The 25,183-nt window shown below is 32.8% G+C and overlaps 2 protein-coding genes across 2 annotated transcripts in view; one reads left to right on the top strand and one right to left on the bottom strand.

Moving 5' to 3' along the window:
* LOC111045175 (rabankyrin-5) overlaps positions 1–25,183 on the top strand; it is a 116,314-nt gene that overhangs the window by 13,341 nt on the left and 77,790 nt on the right. The window contains exons 4-6 of the mRNA XM_039442575.1: positions 33–177; positions 1,935–2,058; positions 5,515–5,664. Of these exons, the coding sequence (XP_039298509.1) occupies positions 33–177; positions 1,935–2,058; positions 5,515–5,664 (419 nt within the window). The remainder of the gene's footprint in view (positions 1–32; positions 178–1,934; positions 2,059–5,514; positions 5,665–25,183) is intronic.
* LOC111045176 overlaps positions 6,638–25,183 on the bottom strand; it is a 28,031-nt gene continuing 9,485 nt past the window's right edge. The window contains exons 2-3 of the mRNA XM_022330501.2: positions 11,125–11,304; positions 6,638–7,772 (exon numbers count right to left, since the gene is read on the bottom strand). Of these exons, the coding sequence (XP_022186193.1) occupies positions 7,480–7,772; positions 11,125–11,304 (473 nt within the window). The 3' untranslated portion in view covers positions 6,638–7,479. The remainder of the gene's footprint in view (positions 7,773–11,124; positions 11,305–25,183) is intronic.

Raw genomic sequence — 25,183 nt, 5'->3', positions numbered from 1 at the left:
GCTGTTTCTAAATAAAAATGACAATTTTTCAGATTGGAGTCATCTTGGGAAAGATGTCGGTTCTGCTGTACTGAAATGGGTCTACACTGATCAAATTGACTTTTCTAAAGGGGATGATTTTACGCTTTCGCTCATGAAAACCGCAAATGATTTCAAACTTGAGGAAGTGGTTTCCAAGTAAGTACTCGACATTCTTCATTTCTGTTCTCAATTTTCATCACTATTTCTATTGCAATGGACTTTTTCCACGTTTACATCACATTTAGTCATTAATAATTTTTATAAATTCGAATTAATCAATTTATGAATTAATTGATTTGACGAAAAGTCTCTTGAGCCACATTCAGCTCTTCACTGTAGTAAAAGTAATTCATTTTACATAAAATCCGGCAAATTCTTCTCAATTTAATTTTATAAATTCGAATTAATCAATTTATGAATTAATTGATTCGATGGAAAGTCTCTCGAGCCACATTCAGCTCTTCTCTGTAGTAAAAGTAATTCATTTTACATATAATCCTGCAAATTCTTCTTAATTTAATTTGAATTCACAACCGTATTTCCTTAGTTGTTGAAGAGAACTCAGTAATTGAGTTCAAGAAATTTGTGAAGAGTAAATTAGTAGAGAGAGCATATTATTCAATGAATGAGTACTTTAAAGACTGCAATGAATGAGTGTTCCATTCAAAGGCTGCCAACCTGCTCTACTCAGTATTGTGTTCTGTATGTTGGATTCTGTAAATTGTGCTATCTATGTAAATGCTGCTATTCCTGTTACTCGTATTTGTATATATTCAGTATTGTTATGTTATGTATCATATTATGTACAATGCATTTTTGTTTTTATAGTTGTAGTTGACATATAGACTACAATATTATACAGTAATAGACAACAGCTGTTAATACCTTAAGAATGACTATACTGTAAGTCATTGTCAAGGTCTCGAAATCAACGAAAGTCAAATGAAATATACTTAGCTTGTGGTAGAAAACTGATTTTCCATATTCAAAACAATAAAATGTAAAATATAGCTTTAAAACCGTATACTATTAGCTAATAGAGTATTTTAGTAGGGATACCTGAATTGTTTAATTATTTAAAAAATTACTAGTACCCTCTTTAAACTTTTTTATACTTATAGTGCTCGAAACTAGTTGTGTTAATATAAAAAAGTATAAAGAGGGTATGTACTAGTTATTTTTATAATAATTAAACAATTCAAGTATCCCTACTAAAATACTTTATTAGCTAATAGTATACGGTTTTAAACTATATTTCACATTTTATTGTTTTGAATATGAAAAATCAGTTTTCTACCACAAGCTAAGTATATTTCATTTGACTTTCGTTGATTTCGACACCTTGAGAATGACTTACAGTATAGTCATTCTTAAGGTGCAATTCCTGAGCGATTCCTAAGCGACGACATGTAACTGAAAACAGCTGTTGTCTATTATTGTAGTCTATATGTCAACTGCCTTTAAAGTGCCTTTACTGCCTTTTGTATAAAGAGGGTACGTACTAGTAATTTTTATTATAATTATACTATTTTATTTGTTGCATTAGGATTTCAAGTTATCTTGGAATATTGTTTAGATTTTATTTTTCGAATATACGTGTGTTACAGATTGTTAAGGTTCTGTTTCTGTGACAAGTAAAGTTTTCTATTTATCTCTTCCAAGCAAAGTATGTATTGTGCATATCAGACAATCTATATATTTACAGAGACATTCAATATTGATAGAATTTGATAAAAATGATCATGTACACTTTTGAATTGTTTTATTTATTCACCACGAAACATTTCAAAACGGTACTTGATTCATTTTATTCTATCAATAATTTTAGTAGCCCTATAAGGTAAAGTAGACATTTAATAATATGATGATATTTGAGACTAATGTACAAACTGAAAACAATAATTTTTTTCTAGGAGTGAGAAAGCGTTAATGGCATCTGTTAATGTCAAAAATTGTGTACGCTTCTACTCTACTGCTGATGAAATTGGTGCTGAAACATTGAAGGAGCATTGCTCGTCTCTCATTTCTGCTAATTGGGTAAGAATCTAAGTAATTTTAAAAATACAGTATACAAAGTCATTTTCTGCATATGATCCTACTTTCTGGAGAGTGATTTCTTAGCGAAGTGAATTTCAAAAAATGACGTTTGTACTCTTTATTTTAATTGGCCACTGAATTCATTTCATTGTTACTTATAGTATCTATAATAATATGTAATTATGAATCATCACAAACTTTGCAATGTAGATCACTAATTGCAATTACAATGAGGCTCCAAACCTTGCCGGCCGGCGTGGTGTAGTGGTCTGTGGCTTGCAACTTCAGCCAGCTACGCTCTGCCTGGTCGTGGGCTCGAATCCCGCCAGTAGGCATGGATGTTTAATCGTCTCATCTGTCAACCACGCACTCTTTCCATTACTTGGTCTAAAAACACTAATGCCCGGTTGCAGAGTCGTTCCATAAAATCACTCATAGCTAACTGCGCGGCCTTTTTCGTTGCAGAGACGTTCTGTTAGGTATTGCTCCGTAGGAAAAACCTACAGGCGGATGACGTCATCTGAGGCTACCAATAACTAAAAGTGCTCTTCATTTAAATGCCCAAAATCGTGCTTTTAAATCCACTATACATTCACGCCAAGTGTATTTTAGGTTATGTTGACTTATTTGCATGTTCTAAAAGACAAACAAAAATGGTCATACATTATAATAATAGTTGATTATATATTTTAATGACGTTAACTATTTGAAACTGTAGATAGAGTGTAAATAAACTGAATAAAATATCATTGACTATTCGAGTAGCTTGGACGAAGATGTAATACAATTTTTAATAAATTGTATAATTTAATAAATTTGAATAATCAATTATTATTCATTTTAATAGTAAGCACCGTATGCAGAGTCATTATAAATATATCTTGTAAACTGGCTGCTTTGCTTCCAAGATATATCAAAATGCCAGAAGGCAATAAAATAATTCTGGTCAAATTTTTTTTTTTTTTAATTAATATTGTACAATAATAAACACATCAGTCACGCCTTTTACTTCTACCTCTAATCATACTTTACTCAATTCATTCATTTGGCTATCAAAAATTCAAACTAACTTAACTGAAAATAATTACAAAAAAATTAGTCTGCAGTTTACGATTTCGATTCGTAACCTCCAAACATCAACAATATAATAAGCAGAGCAGACAGCAGTGTTGTGATAAACAAGCACCATGTGCAACGAACATCTATTTATGGGCGAGTTGTTAACTAATGGCTCTGTTAGCTATGGGTGACTTTATGTAGCGACTCTGCAACCGGGCAATAGACAGCGTATCTTTTAAAACTAATGCATGCAATGATTGGAGGTTAGACACACTAGTACTAAACAGCTATCCATTGTTAAATATCAAAAATACTTGTGTGATACCGGAATATAGCAGCGTAGCGCAGCGCAGGGGATCCCAGAGGAACAAACTATTTTGTTTTTTTCATAGCGCATTGGAGCGTATTCAAGTGCAGACTCTTCTGTACTGTCAGTGCTTGTTCGAACCCCCAACCACCTTCAACCTGTCATGTGAGAGTTACACTAGACCCTGATGGATCAGGCTGGATCTTGAGCTCCATTGGAGTTCGTTCCTCGCCCCCTTCTCAGGAAGTACTGGATCCCCCAGCCAGGTACTGGTTCTCATGGTGAAGGGAAAACCTCCAACTAGAGCACACGTGATATATGTGTCCCTGGAAGTAGCCTGGCTTATGGCAGAATAGCTGAAGAAGGCTCCAGACTATGGGAGGTTCATGGCTTGGCCGAGTCACCTGAACTCTCAGACTCTGGGAGTAGCTGGGCTTAGTGAAGAGTTTCGGGGTTAGCCAGTGAGGGGTGAGACTATGGGAATCAGGGCACATCCGTCTCTGGAACTAGCAGGCATGCGAAAATCCCATAGGACAGACTGTGGGACATGGGTAGCGCCTCCGTCACTGGAAGTAGCATCATAGAATGTCGAAAGAAGCACCCTATCACTGATGATTCTTCACGAAAGCGTCCCCTATTGTGTGGTGGACGTGCAGGCGCCCACCCTGGAGACAAATACAATAATTGGGAACCACGAGTATTGTTCCTGGCCTGTAGACTAGTTAGAGGATACGTCCGGGCCCCCGACCCACTTACCGCCGGAACTGCGCAGTGCCCCGACCGAGGTGCAAGATCAATTGGGGTTGTTCCTCTGGGTGGTTCCTACAGGCTAAACTCTTCTGTGATACTAGGCTACCGACTTGGCAGTGCCGTTATGTAGTGGTTCGCGTGTAACACCTCACAGGATATACGAACAGCAGGTGCCCACTTGTCCACTTGTAGGTGTGGCGTTAACGCATGGTATCGCAGTCAGATACATGTCAGTGCTTGTTTGAACAATGGACACGGAACTACTGATCTTCAAGGTGTTTGCCTCGTCACTGATCTTTTTAATAAAAGTGCTTTTCGGAATACTATCTCAACAAACTGAATCGAATGTTGTCATTGACATTCTCGTTCAATCCATAAAACGAGACTCCTGAGGACTGGAAATAAGTGGTGATATTCACCATATTTATTTCTACCTTTACTCACCTCATGTTCCCAGACATACTGTTGAAATGTATATTCTGATGATGAATCCCAGCTGCTGATATGCCTTATTGACAACCCTTCCAACATGCAGAGAGAAATTGAGCTTGTGATCAAAAGCTACTCCTAAGTCATTGAAATTATCAACTTCTTCAATAATCATAGTTCTACCATTAATATGGTACGGAGCATTGTTAGATATAATTCTCTTATGACTTCAAGTGATTATTCACTTGAACAAAAACTGCCACTGAAGGTTTTTTCTGATATATAATGTATTGTTTTCATGTATTATTTTGAGGCAATAACATTTGATTTGAAGGTATTTTCGTAGACTGATACGAGCCGCTTTCAACAAAGTCATCCTCTATACTGATGTGATGTACTCTATGGCCGCCTATATCCTACAATGAACTACGCTTCGCTGCGCTATCTGTGTGTATTCGATTATGCTGTGTTCGTCTGTGCTATGTTGTGCTACGTTACGCTGTCTGTTTGTTTTTACACTTACGCACAAGCAAAAACTTTATGTGAGCATCATCCGCAATAAATAAAACAATATACCCAAATTATAAACAATTACAATCTGCCAATCTCGTAATTTTTAGGGAAGGTTGTATGGATTTATTAAAGTCAAATTTGTTACACATTGAATTCCTTAATATGAATTTATTGGATGTATCTGAATAAATGTGTAAAATACACGCAATCTGAGTGTAAATGAATATAGATTGTAGAAATGAAAAACATTCGAAACTTTCAATGAAGATTTCCAATTTCAATGTGTTATTATTTTTAAATATTATTTGATTACTTCTTTAATCGTAGAAATTGGAAACTGTAATTTTGGAGAATGTAATATTTAAACGGAAGATTGACATCTTGCATGATTATTTCAGGATGATTTTAGTAGCGAAGATTTCGCCCATATGCGAGCACCTCTTCTGTATGAGATGTTCAAACGAAATACTTCGTATCCTCTTCATTCTGCTGTTAGACTGAGACGGGAAGATGTTGTTTTTCTCTTTCTTGTTGAGCATCATTCTCAGGTGAGTCGATTTTCATATCTACTTGCTTTTTGGTGCAAAATAATGTGAATTTTTACTGGTTGTAGGCTAAATCCAATACCTTATTAAATTCATCACTAAAAATTACTTCGAATATTCATCGGCACAGGTAAGGTAAGGTATTTTGATAACACAGTAACAATATATTGTTTGTAAACTTTTTAAACTTTCATTGATTGTAGTATAAAAAATGTCATGCATTTGAAAATAAAAATATTGCTTTTGAAGCCATAAATTAACCCATTTGCTGTAAAGAAACCTTGTAAAACTCAGTACACTCAATCTAATTTACAAAAAATTGAAATTTCCTTATTCTAGCATGGGTAAGCAGCATGAGCTTTCAAGCTATTTCAACTAAAATGGTAAAGATCTTAGAGATCTATACTATTCAAGAGCAATGAAGATTGTACATCTATTTGCATTTAATTTGACTAAATTTAGGATCAGAAGATGTTTTGGGCTGGCGCCTATTTTTCCATCCCGTTATTGTAATTGTTATTCAATGAATAAATAAATAAACCAAAAGTTGTGTACTTTGAACACTGAACTTAAAACTAATTCATTCTTAACAATACTTGTAATAATAATTCATATTAGATAACAATTTGACGATCATAAGCACGTCTAAATACATTTTTTTATTATATGTATAGAAGCGTATTAATGTGTCTCATATAGATATTTCCAACGATGAATCTTGGGATTCAGTTGCTTTTCAATTGCTCCACCTAATGCAGGATATTCGCCAACTCCTACTTAAAGTGTTAATTAGCACTAGCCTTATTTTTTCAATGTTTTATATTTCATCAGATTGTACAATACAATTGAGCATAAAAACTGCATTAGTATTAATGACGTAAGAAAATTAAGGTCTACCATAGTTAAAAATTTTAATCGACAATTAAATGTATTCATTATCAATTTATATAGTTGGAAATATTTGTTTTTTCGCAAGAGAAATAACTGATCTGCACGAAAAAATAACGAATTATTATGCAACCCCTTATTTTATGTGGCATTTGTTTTCTTGATTCGACGTGTTCAAATTCCGATATCCATTTCCGGTATCTACAATACTGTAACTCATGACTGTAATTGCTAAAAATATTAGCAATCTGGTATCTTCAAGACAGCAACTTATAAAAAGAAAAAAATGTACATTGAAGCAGCATGCGCCTTTCACAGCTGAAACGAGACGTTTATTCTAACATACAGGTTGCCACTATCAGACCAAGCGCATGCTACTTACTGAATCTAGAACTAACTTTTATAAAAATAATTTTTTCAAATAATTAATTTTAAAAGTTAATTTAATCAATTTGGTTTGGTAAATAGATCTGGGTGAGGTTTATCTTTAGAAATTCTTCAAAACCCCAGAGATGGAATTGAAGCCCTGTTTCTTAGTACATTTTGCTGTACTTCGGATTTCTTGGATTTGGAATCTCAGTGGACTCTTCCAATTCATAATCTAAAAGCTCGTTATGAAACCCGGTTTTGCAGCTTTGATTTATAATTCTCTACACGTTAAAAACTGATCACTTGAAATCAAGTTACAAACAATTTTAGTTGACAAATTCTCAATTACCAAGAAGTTGAACACTTTCCGAGTTTAGAACACTTGACTGGTACTTTTCATTTACCAAGCCGAACACTTGAAACGAGATAAGACACTTTGAAATGGTAATTTTCAATTACCAAGTCGATCACTTGAAATCGAGTCAAGACACTTTGAGTTGGCAATTTTCAATTACCAAGTCATTGAGTCGAACACTTGAAATGGGTAAAGAACGCCATTCATTACCTGAGACTTTGAATGTATTTGATAGCGTTGAAGATGAATATTACAGCCATTGTGTCAGTGTGGTGTATAGACGTGGGCTCCCTGGTCGACTCGCCGCCGTTGCATAGATTGGTGTCGCAGTAGCAGTATTGGGTCGTTGATGATTTGACACCGTGCGTCTCTTCTTGCTCGCATCCCACTGAGTAGATGTGCTCGTCTATGGAGCTGTGCTGCTGCCACTTGCCGTCTTTGAACACTTGTTGTTGACGCTTCTGCGCGGCGCAGTTTCTCGCTTCTCCCTGCACTATTTCTGTGCACAAAAATGAGATATTGTATGAGCAAATAAACATAAGGTTGAATTAAGTAGCAAATTAATTGGGCAGTGCCTCAGAACTGCGAGTTAAAATTTGTCCAGTGTATGAAAATAACCTGAATATTAAGTAATTTTAAGTAACAGAATATTAAGTTTAATTTTTGGTCCTGCAAAGTTATTTAGTATATTTGTGAATATTTCCTATTTTAGTGATCATAATGTGGAATATGTCTTCTATTTTTGGTTTTGAAGCATCTAAATTTAAAAATTTACTTTATGAAAATAATTAAGGACTGAAAATTTTGTGAAGTGAACAACTACAAGACCTATTTCAGACTATGTGTAACCTTTTCTAAATTTGGGAGAGGAATAGCAGAAGGTTACCTTATTTTTTCTCTCCCTATCATTTTGATGATGTACTTATTGTATGAACCAATAAAGAATAAAGAATCTAGCTTCTGAACTTGATGAATAAACCTAAAAAGCTCTGTTCAATTAGGTTTTAAAGGTAACAGGAAAGGTTGGAGAGGTTAGTTTTTGGCTTTTAAATGGCAATATGTTGATATTATCTAAAATTTGTTGATAATTTATATAATAAAAACTACAAAAGGTTGAAATATTGGCACTTTTGAGATATCGCACTTACAGATCACACCCATTAAATGACGAGTGATATTAATTTTTCATGTCTCCCTGCCCTTTTTCTATACACGAAAATGAGATTTTGTGTGAGAAAATGAATTGAAATCAACAAAGTATTAGGAAATGAATTGGTAATAGTAATATTGTGTTATTTAATGAAAAACTCTAGTCACTTGGTATAGGTTGATCGAAAAGTCATGCAACCGAAATTATAACACTTTTGATGATCATTACATTGATTATCATTACTTACAAAATAATATTAGGTCAGTGCTCAGTACTTAGAATGAGTCAGAACACAGTTGGGAAATGATGTTCTTACTTGGAGCTGTCAAAATTCAATACTGTTGTAGAAATTAATTGAATTAGCATTTATTGAAAATCATAATGATATATATAACTACATTAAAAAAAATAATTTCAGTCATCTGAGATGGAACACATGAAAGTGAAATTCTAGTTGTAAAAGAATAAAAAATATTCAGAAATAATATTGACTGAATCTCTGTACATCTTCTGTATAATTACCATGAGAATAACATCTGTTTAAAATTGTTTGGCTTTAAAATTAAAATATTGGACTATATCTGCAATATTAATGGGAAACATTACCGAGGGAAACTCAACTTTGAAAATCTTTTATCACATCGAGTGATAGTTTTGATTCTATTCTTCATCTAAACGCTGTTATCACTAAGTTATTGGCATATTGGTCTGGACGGTTCAGACCAGATGTACTCACCATTCATCGCCAACGAGTCTGCCGATATATTTGACCGTGAAATGATTGACCGTACTTCACAAATGCTCTTTTTAAAATGAAAAAATCGATTTAATTATTGCCAAGTGTCTAGTACAAAGTTTTTGAAAAGACAGTAATAATTCTTTATTGATAATCATTCCATAAGATTTCAACATTACATCTGAATAATATATCCTCGATACTCAGTTGATTCTAAAACAACTTGAGAAATGGAAGTCAATAAGTAGCATTACATTTCTGAAATTATCATTTTCTCACTCAATATAGCAGTGTTTATGAGTTGAATGACATTTTTCATAACATTTTATTGTTCATAATATATTTGTGTGTATGTTAAAGCTTAAATAGTTGAATAAGTTATTTATTTGTTTAATATATCAAGCTGAGAAAGGTCAGTGACCTGAATATCTCTGTAAATAACTGTAATATCTGTGTGTTTTTGCCACACTCTAATTATAATAATAATATTGCATAGACAAAAATAATTAGAAACAAATTTCCAGCAATGAATGGTGCTCCTCAATATTGCTAAAATAAACAAATCTTGCTATTGGAAACATTAAGAATCACTTTTCAAATTAATAATCATGGAAATTTAATTCCGTAGAAATAGCCCGTATTCAATTTTATCTGAAATCAATCACGGGTTTCTAAGCTGAATTCGCTCACAACTGTGAAAATATAATTCCCATAAGTTCAAATGGTATTATTCATATTCACTCGACCGGGCTGAGTGGCAATAGTCGAATTAGAACTCGTGGGAATTATATTTACACTGTACTGGATACTTACACTGATTACTGATATGTGTGAATCCAGCTTTTAACTATTCGGTGATGAACCATACACTATGTTGTAGACGCATCATGATAGGCTGAAAGTGTATATGTCAGTTGAAGAAGTGTTGCAAATCTGGTTCTGTTTTGCCTGTATAGAATCAATTCTTTTTGGCTTAAACCTAATACAGTACCAGCTTTTCTCAGTCTGCTTGCTTGTAAGATTTGAGTGGGTTATATACGTGGCTCTTTCTGATTTATATCTATTGAAACTCATTTCGAGTGGAAATGATTCGATTCGAATGTAGTTGATCGAAACAAATTAATTTTTATTCTTCAAATTATTAAAGTATCAAAACTTATCATAGGGTAGGTTAGTCAAACTCATCACATGTGCATTCTCATGAATTATATTAACAGAATTATATTAATTCTCATGAATTATATTAACAGAAATTGGATTCAAATGCAATTATATTTTGTATCCCATTTATAAACACTTGTTTCACATGCGATTAGCTTCGTAGTCGCGCTGATCAGCTATAATAATATTCATCTGTGTTATAATATTAAGAGTTTTTATTGTAAGTTTTAAATATTGTATTTATTGTATTTATAAATTCAAGAATCATGCGCCTGCTACTCCCGTTGTAAGGATGACCGACCACTTTAAGATCCGAACTTCTCCAATTACCATTTAGAGTCTTAAAATTTGCTTCCCGGTGGTCCGGAACTCACCTATAGCTGTAGATCTACTCATCTATCATCATCATCACCCGTCTCATTACCCACCCAAAAGACTGGAGATCATATGGGCATCATTCTCAGCAAAAGAAGCTGAATGGTTACTGGTATTTTACTGGTCTATGGTTACTAAATAATAATAATATTCGTATGACTTTTATTGGTAGGGAGTTTTTGACGGAAGTTATGGTTACTGTAGGAATATCAACACAGTAATATGAGCTCTGTAGGAATTGAATTTGCTCTTGTAATGAATTTAGGGAATATTTGTGTCACGTTCTTTCTTATTGCAGTTCGAGTTTGAATGTATGAGAATTTTGAGCCATGAGTGTTCAATCAAGATTTGGGTTGGCAGTTGATTAAGTAGGTTGGTAAAAAGTGAACGAAATAGCAATTAATCTAGACTAAGCTTGTAGTCACTTACTTCCATATTGCAGTTCCAGTTGAAATGTCTTTTTCATACAGAACGTCGAGTATGGACAATCGACTTCATATTTGTCCGATTGATCGAACTTGGAGCATAGATGCACCTCTGTCTCATTAGGCATGGTTGGACTGTAGACAGTTGTGCACTGGTAGCACTTCAATCCTCTAACCGGGCTACCTGCAAATCAAACAAAAATTGAATCTTCAATCAATCAAAATTGGTCTAATTATCCTCGATAGTAATACTGATTTTATTCCATAAACATAGAGATTACTAAATCATTTAACTTGTGTGAAAGATCTCTGAACGATACCGTACTTGTATAGGGCGATTCATGTCAAGAAGTCAGCATTGGTTTAATGAGCATTGTTGTCAAGTTTTAGTTATGATCACCGAATAGCGTCATTACCATTTTTGGGACTGTTTTCCCTAGTCTGAGTATGATTTTGGAGCCAATCGCTTCTCTTAAGAGAAGTGGTAGCACCTTCAAGAGAAAAAATCTTTTGGAACACATAGCGCCCTTATTTATGGACAGAAATACACGTTCTTTATGTAATTGGAAAGAAATTCAATTCTCCAGGGAAATTGCTTTTTCGATTTTCAAATAATTCTATAATACCAGAAAAATAAGTCACTTGAAATGAAGACGTTTTTTAAATATTTTTGGTAGGAATATTTAACATTTGAGAAAGCCATTGCCCTGCTAGATCAACTTCTTCATCCAATGCATTTTTTAAAGAAGATCCAATGTAGACTTCATGTGTTGCAAAATAATGGATGATTTGACTGTTTTTACATTGATCTTATGGGACTGAATTTATAACCCGACTACTACTGCACACTCTTGAGATACTCCCTTGGGCCGTAAAACCAACAGAAACTCTCATAAACGTATATTCTGAAATGTTATAGAACTTAATTTTGATATGGCAGAAGATTGAATCAATTTCTGAAAATGCATCTTTGTTAAGAAAGAGTTTACTTATATTTGTGTGAAATATACTTCGAAATAGAATTGAAAATGTTAAATATTTATAACGAGATATTTGAAATGAAAGTGCTAAAAACAATGCCTCTTTCAAGTTCACATTGAAAAGGTTAATTTGATGTATTTGAAAGGTAAAACGAGTAACGTTTATGGAGGTTTTAAGGCTTGAAAAAATGTTGTGATTAGCTGATAAATGAAATGTACCCGAGCATCATAATTAATTAGGATTTCATTGATCTTTAACACACCGTTCCTCACTCAATTTTATAATCTCGTATTTGATTACAAATTGTGAAGTTGATAATGCAGTTTCTTACTTTACGTCTTGTCAATTTGATTTACAATTTTTGACTTACTACGTAAGTACTGCAGTAGGAAACTTGTTTAATTTTTGTTTAATTTCAATCAATAAACTCACTGTATCAGCTACTGTTTTCATATTTTTTATAAAACGGTTTATAAATTGATGCTCTTTAAAAAAATACAAGTATTTTTGTAGGAGGAATAAAGTGTACGCTGATTAGTTAATTCAACTTGATTGAAACTGATTCTAATTAGTAAACCAGTTTATAGTTGAACAGGAAAAGTGAATAGAATACCATTCATAATAATTTTCCAGCTATTACCACTTCTGGTAGCTCACTATAAACTCCCTCATTGGACAGGTTATTAGAAAACGAACCCATCATGGTCGAAGACATAACACTACTCCATCAAACATAATAATTCATTTATTCCTCAACATTAATACTAATAATTCATAATAATTAGTTATTTATTTTTAATTTATTTATTGCTTAAAGGCACACAATCATCCATTAAAAAAATTCAATCTTAAGAGAATTATATCAACTTTTTTGTGCAGTTTTTTTTATTATTATTAGCGTATGGCTTTTAATGGTGGGACCCAAGGGTAGTTCCACCTCGTATATAGTCCCAATGGGAAACATTGGGAAACCGGACACTAAGGTTATAGTGAGCACAATTTGTGCAGTTGAGAAGTTGATATTGTGATAATTATTCATATTGAATGAAAAAGACTAATAAATTGTCAAAAAACCACAGATTTATTTGATACTTAGAAAGACCTTAGATTGATTTAGATCAATAAATCTGAGTTTTTTGGCAATTCCTTAGTCTTTTTCATTCAATATGATAATTACCACAATATCAACTTCTCAACTGCACAAAAAAAGATGATATAATTCTCTTAAGATTGATTTTTTTTAATGAATGATTGTGTGCCTTTAAGCAATAAATAAATTTAAAAATAAATAATTAATTATTATGAACTATTGGTATTAATTATGAGGAATAAATGAATTATTCTGTTTGATGGAGTAGTGTTATGTCTTCGACCATGATGGGTTCGTTTTCTAATAACCTGTCAAATGAGGGAGTTTATAGTTTGTCAGAATCAAAATAGGTTTATCAGAGATTGACAATGGTGTAATAACCGAAACCGGTCTATCTAAGTATCAATAAATCTGTGGTTTTTTGACAATTTCTTAGTCTTTTTCATTCAATAATTATATCATCTGATTTGGAAGATGATTGATCACTTTCAAATTGGTTTGAGTAATCCCACCGAAAATCTAATTGAATATGGATCAGTATCAGGATTAGAATTGGAATCGAGAAGATTTAGCCGGTTTCCGAGATCAGGATTTAGCTAAGTTCTAGAATTTAAACAGCTCGAGTGAGAAAATTGGCTTTCCGAAACGGGGCTTAGTAGCAGTTTTTATGATAATCTTTATTTTCTCATTTCTATAATTGGAATAGTATATTTCGCACCTAGGGCCGAAAATGAGATTTTTCCGATTTGAAGTCGGTTTTCAAGTCCGAGGCCGAAGGCTGAGGACTAGAAAAGATTGAGAGTCGGAAAAACATTTTTGCCCGTGGTGCGAACACTATTTTTCGCCACACAGAAAAATAAACAATATATAATATGAGAATAATTGTTTATTAAGCACTAGTATCTTATTGCAAAATACTTTATTCAATTCTAGAAGCATAAACTGATTCAGTTTCATAAACTATTTTATAAACACGTTCACATCAAATTAGAATCAGTTGACTTCAAGGTTATTTTACAGCCCTAGGGCCGTAAAAATTTTACCGGCCTGGTCAGAAAACAATCACTTTCGGCCTCCATAATATGACGCACGAAAACCAGCTCATTACATCCAAGTGGGGCGAAAACGTTTTTCCTTGACGAAATGAAACATTCCTAAATAATTCAAAATTTACTCTGAAAATTTACTCTATTTTCTCTTTATTTTATTTTGTGTTCAATTTTCTAGTTTTTCGAAATTCACTTTAAACGTGGACTGCGACTACGTTTCGGAAAGCCAATTTTCTGACTCCATCTGTTTAAAGTCTAGAACTTATCTAAATCCCGAGCTCGGAAGCCGGCCTTTATTATTTTGAAGTTGAAATTCTCAGGAAGACTTTAGTGTCATGAAATTTAAGTTATCTTAAATTTTATTGAATTAAAGAAATGAGGGTTGTAAATTAATGGTGATCCCAAGTGACTTGTCAATTTGAGTTGAAAATTGACAGAAATAAATCAATAAAGAAAGTAATTGACATCTTGAAAATGAAATTATAACTTATTTATGTCAATGGTAAAGCAGTACACAGATTTGGTTTCCAGTTTAACATTAGTTTGAAGATTTAACAACTACACTTGCACTTTTATCAATTGGTGTAAATGATATTAAGATTTCGGTGACTTTCGATACCTGATTGTCGTGAGAACGGCTTTTTTGACGTGAGTTACAACATCGAGCTGCTTGTTTTTAGACTGGTCACAAACCTTGACTCTTGAAAATGATACTTTTCGATAAAAATAAGCCAGTGCTATACGAGTAAATCAAGCAACATCGATGAAAATCTAACATCTTGGGGATAATTGGGGACATGAATATTATTGGTGTGTTTAAAAATATTCGTGGTCTGCAGATACGTTTAATTAAGTCTACTTGTGATATATGTCAGCTGTATCTGATTATCAAGTTTATAATCTTGGGATTGTTTCTGTATATTTTAATTGAAAGCTATTGTTTACCTGCGTTACAACGCTGAGCATAAATGCCAGATAGATTTGACTGGCGTGGTGGAAAGTGATAGTGTAGAACTAGAGAAAACTTCTAGATTGTTCATTCTGAGGTAGAACTGTCCTAATCCAGAGCTTGAAAATAGAGTATCGTAATCTCTTGCTCCTTGAGGTTTAATTCCCAAGTGACGACTCTAGCCACGTGGCTATTGTCGCACTGTATTAACGGCTGTAGTCTATTACTGTTTATTGAGCTGCAGCTGTGAATACAGCACGGCTAGAGTAGTCGCTTAGCAATTGGACCTTTAGAATAATCGCACACTGCTATTCTGAATCAATTAATACATTGAAGATATATATAAATGGGCTACATTTTGTATGATTTGAGCTGAAACTACTGAAGTTTATTTCTGTCAACAGCGAACTTCGTTAATGAGTCCGTGTTATCTCAATTAATTTTGACACTACACATGGTAGGCTACTACTAACCTAGGTATCCTTCTTAATCAGTCTGTATATCTTCCACGTATGGAGTTATGCATTTTACGCGTGAAGGTGATTAAATGAATGGAATATGTCGTCTATAAATTTGGATACTAAAAGTACGACCTTCATGTAAATTCATCCGCATTTGTCTGGAATCAAAACTGAAAAATGTTTGGAAGGGCCATGACATTTATTTCATGCTATTGCAAAAAATGCTGATAGATTATGGAGTATGGTAAATGGAATACAAATGTGGTGTATTATGTTGTTTGTGATGTAAATTTTTTCCTTGTTTGACATGTGTGAGAATGAATTCTAAATGTTAATTAGTGATTGATTCACTATAGCAAAATAACCAAACTGACAACATCGTGTATAATGAAGGCATATCCTTGTTAATTAATTTCCATGCATCGATTCACAATTAATAATTATAATGATTTGGGAGGTAACAACAGACTGATTTCAAAACAAATATTCCATTTCCATTTAGCATTTTTGTTCATTCTGTGTCATCATGACTCCTTCATTAAAATAAGAGTCAACTGTATGATGAGTTTTCAACATTCCAAAAGTTGTCGAAATTTAATAATTGAATATTCTTACCGGTTAATGATTGACTTATTGTACTCTAACCATATGTAGATATTTTATGGTTTTTTCCTTGACAACTTGAAAATTTTTAATAAGACTATTCATTTGTATGAAATATAGTTCATATATTTTTTAAATGTTGAAAACGTATAGTATAAATAATACATGGATATTCAAGTTTGGCTAGTGTCTGAGGAAAGTCTCCATCTGCAATATTGTAGCAAGTAATCTAATAAAATTAATCTCAATAGTTTGGCTCTGGTAGGAGAACTTCGATCTCATCAAATTTAAATAAAATTTTGACAATATCATAGTCAATTGTAAAATAAAATTCGCAAGGAATCTCAAGCTGGTTTGAAAATATAGAAAAAGTAGAGTTTAACCAATCACAATTTATCTCATTTGTTGACTAAAACATCGTCTATAAAGGTCCCAATGGAATGAGTCATCTACGTGAATGATATTTTTTGTTTACTAATAAAAGGTTCAGTCACCTTGAAACTCAAATATAATATCGAGAGCATTATTTTTACTTTCCTCAAACCGTAGCCCAGGCTTTAAGTGGAACAAATACGAGCTTGAGGAAAGTTTTTACTTGAGAAATTCGGCTCCAGTTTCAAGGTAATTGAACCATTTACTAGGAAAATCTTGTCCTTGAAAGAGGTTTCAGTTTGTCAGGAAAACATCCAGGTGACTAATTTGAATTTGATAGGTGATATTGGTGCCTTATCGGAGTATGGTAGGCCAAATCAGGGGTGAATGCATTCTTGTCCTTGGATTACTGGTTAATATAACTCGTTCATCTTCACCTCTAGAAGCGACGGGTGCTTATGAAATCAGCAATGAACTTAGCGACGAGTAAAACTAAGGTATAATTGCCGTTCACAAGAATTACGAAAATGTAAAAATCAGCAGCTGTAGCTTGAACGGTGAAGGACAGCGACCTAGCAGCGCTATCTCAGACCGGACAGTGGTCTATCAGTCTGTGGTCTCCTCGATCACGTGACGAGAATTCATCGTCACGTGCTTTAAAGTCAACCACTACTATGCTCATGTATTATACTTTCAAGGCGAACACTGTACTGTTTCTGCGATATAGACAGATTCTCTTCTAACTGTCAGCATTCTATATAAATAACATAAATTCTTCTCATTCAAACATTACTGACAGTGTTAAATGAAGCTCGCTATATCAAGGATCGATTCGTTAGTGATATGTTGTATCTACATTCTACATTCTACAATATTCATCTGATAACTTGCACTGTTGAGATCGTAACGGAAAGTTCAAACCGCATATTCAAGGATCTCTAATGTTTTGGGCGTGTAAATAAATGAATGAATTATTTCCTAAAACTAATGGAGACGGCACAGCAATGGCGGTTCATACATCAGTCATAGCAATGGAAATAATAAATTATTCACTTTCAACAGACTGAATTATTGAAGTGTCTAACGAAAAAATACAATTTAATAATACCTTGCCACTACTATAATATAAGTTTAGTTATACTATACTACTATACCGTACGATAAGTTTAGTTGTGAGGATACCTTGCCTAATTGCCATTGTGAGATAAAAGAAACAGATTGTGTCAAATACCTTGGTTTGCTTATAGATAGTAAGCTTTCATGGTACCAACATAATATAGGTACATAAATTGAAATCAGACATGTCAATTTCTATAAGAAGTTTTCAATTTTTAAAGAGTATGTGTCCAAGATATTTTATAGTCCATTCGTATCCTACTATGGTGGAATCAAGAATTGATTATGGACTCATCTGTTATGGAAGTGCATATATCACAAATTTGAAGCCACCTATTATAGCACAAAAGCATTTTATAAGATCTGTGGTAAGCCAAAGATCGAGCACACTATACTCCTTTTCGAATCTCTTAATATACCACCAGTCAGATATTCTTTTTGTTGGATGTTAGATGTTCAAATCTCTAACACATTATTAAGTTCAGTTAATTTCTATCACCATTTGTATTTTTATGTCATGCTGACTATAATTATATGTACGTTATATTTCTTTTTTCATACCTTTTTATTATTTTTTTTCATGTCATTTTCGATTTTGAATAAGGATATGAGGAGGGCCCACACAGGATTATTTTATTATATTATTTTATTTTAGACTATGACATACAGTACATTGTTTATAGCTACACGTATTGTTTTTTATTTTCAAAAATTAGTTTGTAAATGTAGTACATTGTATATTGCTACACGTATTGTTTTTTTATTTTCAAAAATTAGTTTGTAAATGTATGTTGGTTGGTCGAATAAATTCGAATAAAATTATTATAATTTTGAATCCATCTTTACCCAAAGTTTCTAGACTCAAGCTGAACTTCCGTAACAGATTGTACGTTTTCTGTCCATTTGTTCTGGTAAAAGTTGGAAAACGTAGAAAAACGCCGATTTTGAAAGTAGTTGGTGTAATTTTAAAGTCATGATACAACATTGCACACTTTATGTACCAAAATTGAACATTTTTCCTCAATTACCTCTCTAGTTAATTTTCATCCTCCTCATTACCCAAGCACAAGCCTCAGCATAAAAATCTAAAAAGCCGCTGTGAGGAACGCTAAGAAAATGCTGGAAAATCACCTATTTTGTGCGTATCGTGAATTCAAATCTATCAATCAAAATTATGTATTGCCTCAGAAAATAATATAAAAAACAATACAGTATATAACATAAAATAATTCACTTGAAAATTATAAAGTACAAAAAATATAATGTTAAATCTCTTGAAATTAATCGGCGTAACAGCAAAACCTTAATGGTTTGAGTGTTGGCGATGAGTAGCAAAATATTATCGGTACTTAACCTACTATCTAGATTTATCGCTTTACTTTGGTATTCATATCTAGAAGTGAGAAATAATATGGTGATTTGAAGCCCATTCAAAAAAAAATTCTATACCCTAGCTGAAAATCTGTACAAAATCTGAACATTTTCAGTTCCTTTCGAAAATTCTGTTAAAATCCAGATAAAAAAAATTAAAACCAATTGAAAAAAAAATTAAGACCAATTTTGGGCGTATCTATGGCGTACCGTCACGTCCTTTAAATGCAACATTTGTGCACCTTAGCTGAACTTGTGTACCAAATTTGAAAATTGCCTCACAGTTCTTGAAAAAGTTGATAAAACGCAGAATAAAACGCGAATTTTGTGCGTATCTTTGACGTCATTTCAAAACACTTTTAATTCAACATTTGAATTCTTACACCAAATCTTTTGATTTTTTTCAAATCCGTTATTCAAAGCCTCTAGAAGGCCAAAACTGAACATACCTGCCAAATTTTAACATATTTGGTTCGTTAAGAATTTGTTGGCCGGAGGAGATTGATAATAATTATAAACCAATTATCCAATTCGAAACAGTAGACAATCAATAACAAATACTAAAGTCTAGATTGTGTAGTTTATTTTAATCTAATTTGGGAAGCAATTCGCTTTTGTGATAAGCCATCGATAAGATAAGATACATGCGCCTGCTCCTCCCGTTGTGAATGCGACCCGGTGAATAGCTTCCCGGTGGTTCGGAACTCACCTAAAGCCACTCATTTCTCATCATCATCATCATCATCATCATCATCATCATTACCCACGCACAAGCCTAGAGCTAATGTTGGCATCATTCTCAGCAATAAAAAATGGCAAAAGTGGAATCAAAGTCTCATTGGCACCTTCTTCATTCAGGCCATAGGCGGCCGTCGTCATTTCAAGCCTCACCGGCTGTCGTTATAGTTTTTGATGCTATGAGACTTTTGACCCCACACTAGTCCTTCGATACTTTCCGCTATTTATATTGAACCGGGTCTGATTTTCAGTAGCCGTGAGAACTCGAGAGTTTCCAAAGTATGAAACTTTACTGTGTTATAAAATAAAAATCCATTTGTTTATGTTGAAACTAGAGATGGGATCAGGCTCAGATTGCATTTCAATTTCATTTTCTAGCACTTATTTTTATAAATTTTTATCGATTCAATAATAAATTACAATAAACATATAAAATTCCAAGGCATGATTGAGTAATGATGATAGAGTCAACAAACCACTGCTAGGTTGCGCTGCTGCTTCATGCTGTATTACAGACTATTTACAGTACAGCATCTTGGTTACCTGAATTATCGATTATCGGTAAGTTTTCTGGCTAATAAAATAAAATTGAAAACCTAATTTCATTATACAACAAGGTGTATATTTTAAACTAGGACGTGCATGAAAGATGAGTCTATACAATTCATACAACATAAATAAAACAATGAATTTTCACATTAAAATATTTGTAAATAATAAATCAAATTTTTAGTCGGTTAGCAACTCAATTTGTGTTCGAATTCGCCACCGGCAGAATTTATTTTGCAGTATTTTCACTTTATCTTTTAAGATATTTTTGCTGTAATAATTTGATCTATTATCAGATAATGAAAATTTGGGTGGTTTTTTATTCCTACAGATGAAATAGTGTAACTGAAGAGAAATCAAAATTACATTTTTAGGATAAAAAATTGTTTTTGTGATGTCTGGATTATTGTAAGCATTCATTATTATTATAATTTATCATTTAAATACTCAATTGAGTGGAAAAATCGTTGTAAAATACTCGGAAATGTAATAGAGTACAGTACTATTTAAATATTGAAAAAGCTAGAAAACGCAGAAAAGCGCTGGAAAAACGCCGATTTTGCACGTAGTTGTTGTAAAAGTCCGTATACAACATTATACTAATTTAGAATCCTTAGCTGATATGAACTTATGTACCAAAATTATTTTTTTCCCCCAATAACCTCTTTAGTTAATTATCATCCACTAGCTGTCAACGTGTCAACAATACGAAAACATAAATTTCGGATTTCATCTTCAACTGTGATTATTGTAATATTCTGTAATACTCACAGAATGCTCATAGTTTATCACATGTGAAATATTAAACATTCTATGTAAATTTTCAGTAATGCTAACTATAGTGAGGTCCACGTTATAATGGCAGTGGATAAAGATGGAAGAATAGCGATGCCGATTCTCTGCATTAATTAATTATATTTCTACACTGTCAAAAACATAATTGACATCGTTGTGGACCTAGAAAAGGATAATACCACCGGTTTTGTCGAATGATAGACAAGGATAGCAAAACCAAAGTTGATCAAATACTGTCATTATAACGTGGACCTCACTATAGTAGGCAGTTAATTCAAATGAGATAAAGCACTCACTTTTCTTGATCTTTCGAACCAAGCTTTCTTTTATTAAAAATTATTTAATTCCCATATTTTTATTCCCATTCTTACTTAATTTAAATAATAATTGAATAACTCCTAAATTCTTTAATTGAAATTCCTGAATTGTAAAAAAGTTATTTCGCCTTTATTTCTTTGGTGTTACCGAACCACGTCTTTTCATAATTATGAATGATATTAATTAGTGACATTTAACACCATTATTATTGTGAAATATTGCCTTGGACGAAAACTGCACCGTTAAGTTTGTGGCTGTTTGGTTTCAAATGAATGAATCGGGGAAAGCCGGCTGGCTGACAATCTAACTGTAGTTGCCACTTCTCTGCCATCCGGCTGTTGCTTTTCACGTTATATCTCTCCTATACTTCTCTCCTTTTCTCGCTTTCTTTCTTTCGCTTCGCGGCTTCTCTCTTGTTTGATATGACCTGGTCTACTTAGCAGCGGAGACGAGCTTTGCCATCAGGATCGAGTCAATAGGCAATATTCTAGACAATAGTGCTTCGTTTATTCCGATGAGCTTTCACAATAATTATAAAATGATTGGCTCTAGGAAACTTATAACTCTCAAACGTAAAACTTTGGAACTAGTAAACCTTGATACAAAGGGAGTTGAAGTAGTTTTACTGTTATTTGTGAAAAGACCCACTCTTGTTTTGTATTTGAACCTTATTATAGAAGGACCTTATCCCAATTTATATTTGGACCTGCTCCTCTTATTTTCAATTCAAAGGAAATTTGTTTGTTAGTTCTCTGATATTCATAGATAATTGCAATGAATGGGGATCGAAAGACAATTTTAAATCAAACATTCTTTTTCCGAATTATAAAGTGATGTTGTTCAAACATAATTTTTCATCTCAAATCACTTATTAAAAAATTATATTTGTATTTTATTTATTAAAAATAACGAATTTTGAAATTGAAAAATAAACTACGCACTTGATGAAAGTATAATAAATTAGACGCTTTTGTGAAATTATTTCTAATCTACCCTACAATAAAACTATAAACTATCATATTCCTTCTTTAGTCTTTCGATTGAATAGTTCCAGTTACTGTATTACTACCATTGATAATATTGTTACTCTCTTGAAATTTTGTTATTCAGTTAAATTTATTCTATACACATCCGGTACAATAATAAATTAATAACAGAATCCACGTCGACTGAATATGACAGATATGAAGGACTTGCTTCTTTTTTTAAGAAAGCCGCTTGTGTTGGCATCAACATTGATAAGTATTTAACTTTTTAGCAGGCCTGGGTTATGTCAGAAAGTTACCGTACTAATTTAAATTAGCTGATGATAGACTATTGAAATTTGAATCACATAAGTGTTCAATTGTAAATTTCATGATAGCTATGAGTTGAGTCTTACTCAATCAATGAGATCAACCCACTTATATACGTAAATAATCCGTTAATATTAGCTTTTATTCGTATCAGACATACACAATTGGTCTTTTTTATTGCTGCAGATCAGTTACAAGGTTCTGAAAACGATTTATAGATTGAAATTTCTTCACTTTATCCCTGCTATGAAATATCAGGGTCATTAGCATTATCAATCCTAGGAAACTTAGAATCTAAATTTCATTTTTGTCAATTCTCAGCCATAAACATTCTTATGTAATGGCTATTATAAAATAATGAGTTTTTCCTGTCAAGTTACAATGCTTGCCATTTTTAGCAGTAGCCTATCATTAAAGAAGAAGAATAGTTATATAGTTGGAGAAATGAAAAAGATTTCTGTAGCCAAAGGAGAAATAGTTACATGATACAGGAATTTCCCACTAATAAACGCTTAGGTTTACTTTTAAGAGCATATTTTTCTGGAGCTAACCTATCCCTCTATGAAATCGTTCATAATGAAAATTATTATGAGTCAAAAGTGTTATAGTAATATCTAATATTTAAGTGATGTAAGTGAGCGAAACTATGTATATTTTCATGCTAATATAGGTCCAAATCATACAAGCATCTACTGAATCTAAATTTAAAAATCTGATATTTATAATATATTCTTCGGCTAAGTTTTACGTGAGAGTGTAGACCCAACCTTTTATCGGACAATATCAGAGAAATACCCAATTATTTGAAAATATATGTATTGTTTGTAAAAATGAAGAATGAAAGCAATTAAAAATTAGAATTCTATTTTTTGCAAGTTGTATGCTAATTCAAAATGGGCTATATATTACTTTTATTAGAAAAATTTACTTCGAGTGGCTTCTTACATTGAAGTATTATATTGCATTAATTGTTTATTGTAAGATTGTATTAATTCAATTTTCATTAATGCATTTAGGCTACTTTAAATTAGAGAGGATACAAGTCTAAATGTATATCAAGACTTTATTAGACAATTCTATAATTTATTATTACATTCTATTTTTTCTATGATTAAACGTTCCCAGATTACGACTGTGATTAGTGAATGTTTTCGTCTGTTAGTATATTGCAGAACAGATTAGTTATCTATACTTATGAAATTCTTATTCTTATATTTAAACTATCCATATTTATATATTGGTATTAGTATCCTTGTTTTTCTTTTGGGTTGTTACTATTACAAGAGTTCTTCGTGTTGCTTGATTATTGCCACTCTTTTATACAGTGATGTCGTTAAGGAACATTCTTGCTGTGTTATGGTAACCTTTGAGTTTATTTATTCATGCAATCAGGGATTAGTAATACTCAACGGAGGGTACAACAGGCTTTCATCCAAATCCATTGCTCTTTCCATTTATGAAAATATTAAAAAACCAAGTACTTTATTTCACAATATCATCAATACCAAAAGGTTCGAGAAATAATCAATGAAAATACTCACTTTCAAATATTGCTGTTACCAAATTTTATTTGAACACTGAACTGCAGTTTCGTGGCTTCACCAGTCACATTTTCAACAGTATTTTGTTAGAAAGAATGACTATCTAACTACAAAGTCGATATCACTTATGTTATTATGATATCGGTTGAGATTTTTAAGATAAAAAAAATAGTACTGCTGAAAGTATGACTGGTAAAGCCAAGAAACTCAAGTTCAGTACTCAAATAAAAAGTAGAATTAGCAATATTTAAAAGTTTTTTCATTCATAAGAGAGTTCCACGATACCTAGAGAGATTCTACAAATTAGGAGAAATAATAACCAAATTAGTAATTGGAAAACGTCATAACTTTATTTGTAGAACAGAGGTGCTACCCAAGAAAACTATATATGTACATACTAATGGGTCTTATATTGGTATATTGGTACTATATTTGGGCTCTACTCCCCAAAACCCCATGACGCAAACCCCAAATTTTCAAGATCCCCCAAAATTACGGGCCCCGGCAAAATTGTCATGTTCCGACCTTTTTTGGAACCCCCCTCACCAAGAGTTCCAATGACGTAATCTGTATCAAAACCCTCCTGGGTGGGCACTCCTGTGTGGAATATGTTTATGGAATTTATATTAATGAGGAGTAGAGAGCATGCATTATTAGTATGTAGCAGAAGTATTCGAATGCAAGACTGATACCCGAAAGTAATAAATGCACTTAATCAGATATGCCACCTATGATCAGGTTTTTCATGTGAACTGCATGTGAGATGTTGATTAGAACGGTCAATGGCATCCAGTAAAGTCCTTGGCTGTTATTTTTGTGATAGTAGGCTGAGTTG

Source organism: Nilaparvata lugens, chromosome X (genome assembly GCF_014356525.2).
Source record: "Nilaparvata lugens isolate BPH chromosome X, ASM1435652v1, whole genome shotgun sequence".
Lineage (NCBI taxonomy): Eukaryota > Metazoa > Arthropoda > Insecta > Hemiptera > Delphacidae > Nilaparvata > Nilaparvata lugens.
The sequence above is the reverse complement of the archived record's forward strand: the minus strand, read 5'-3'. Positions and strand labels throughout refer to the sequence as shown.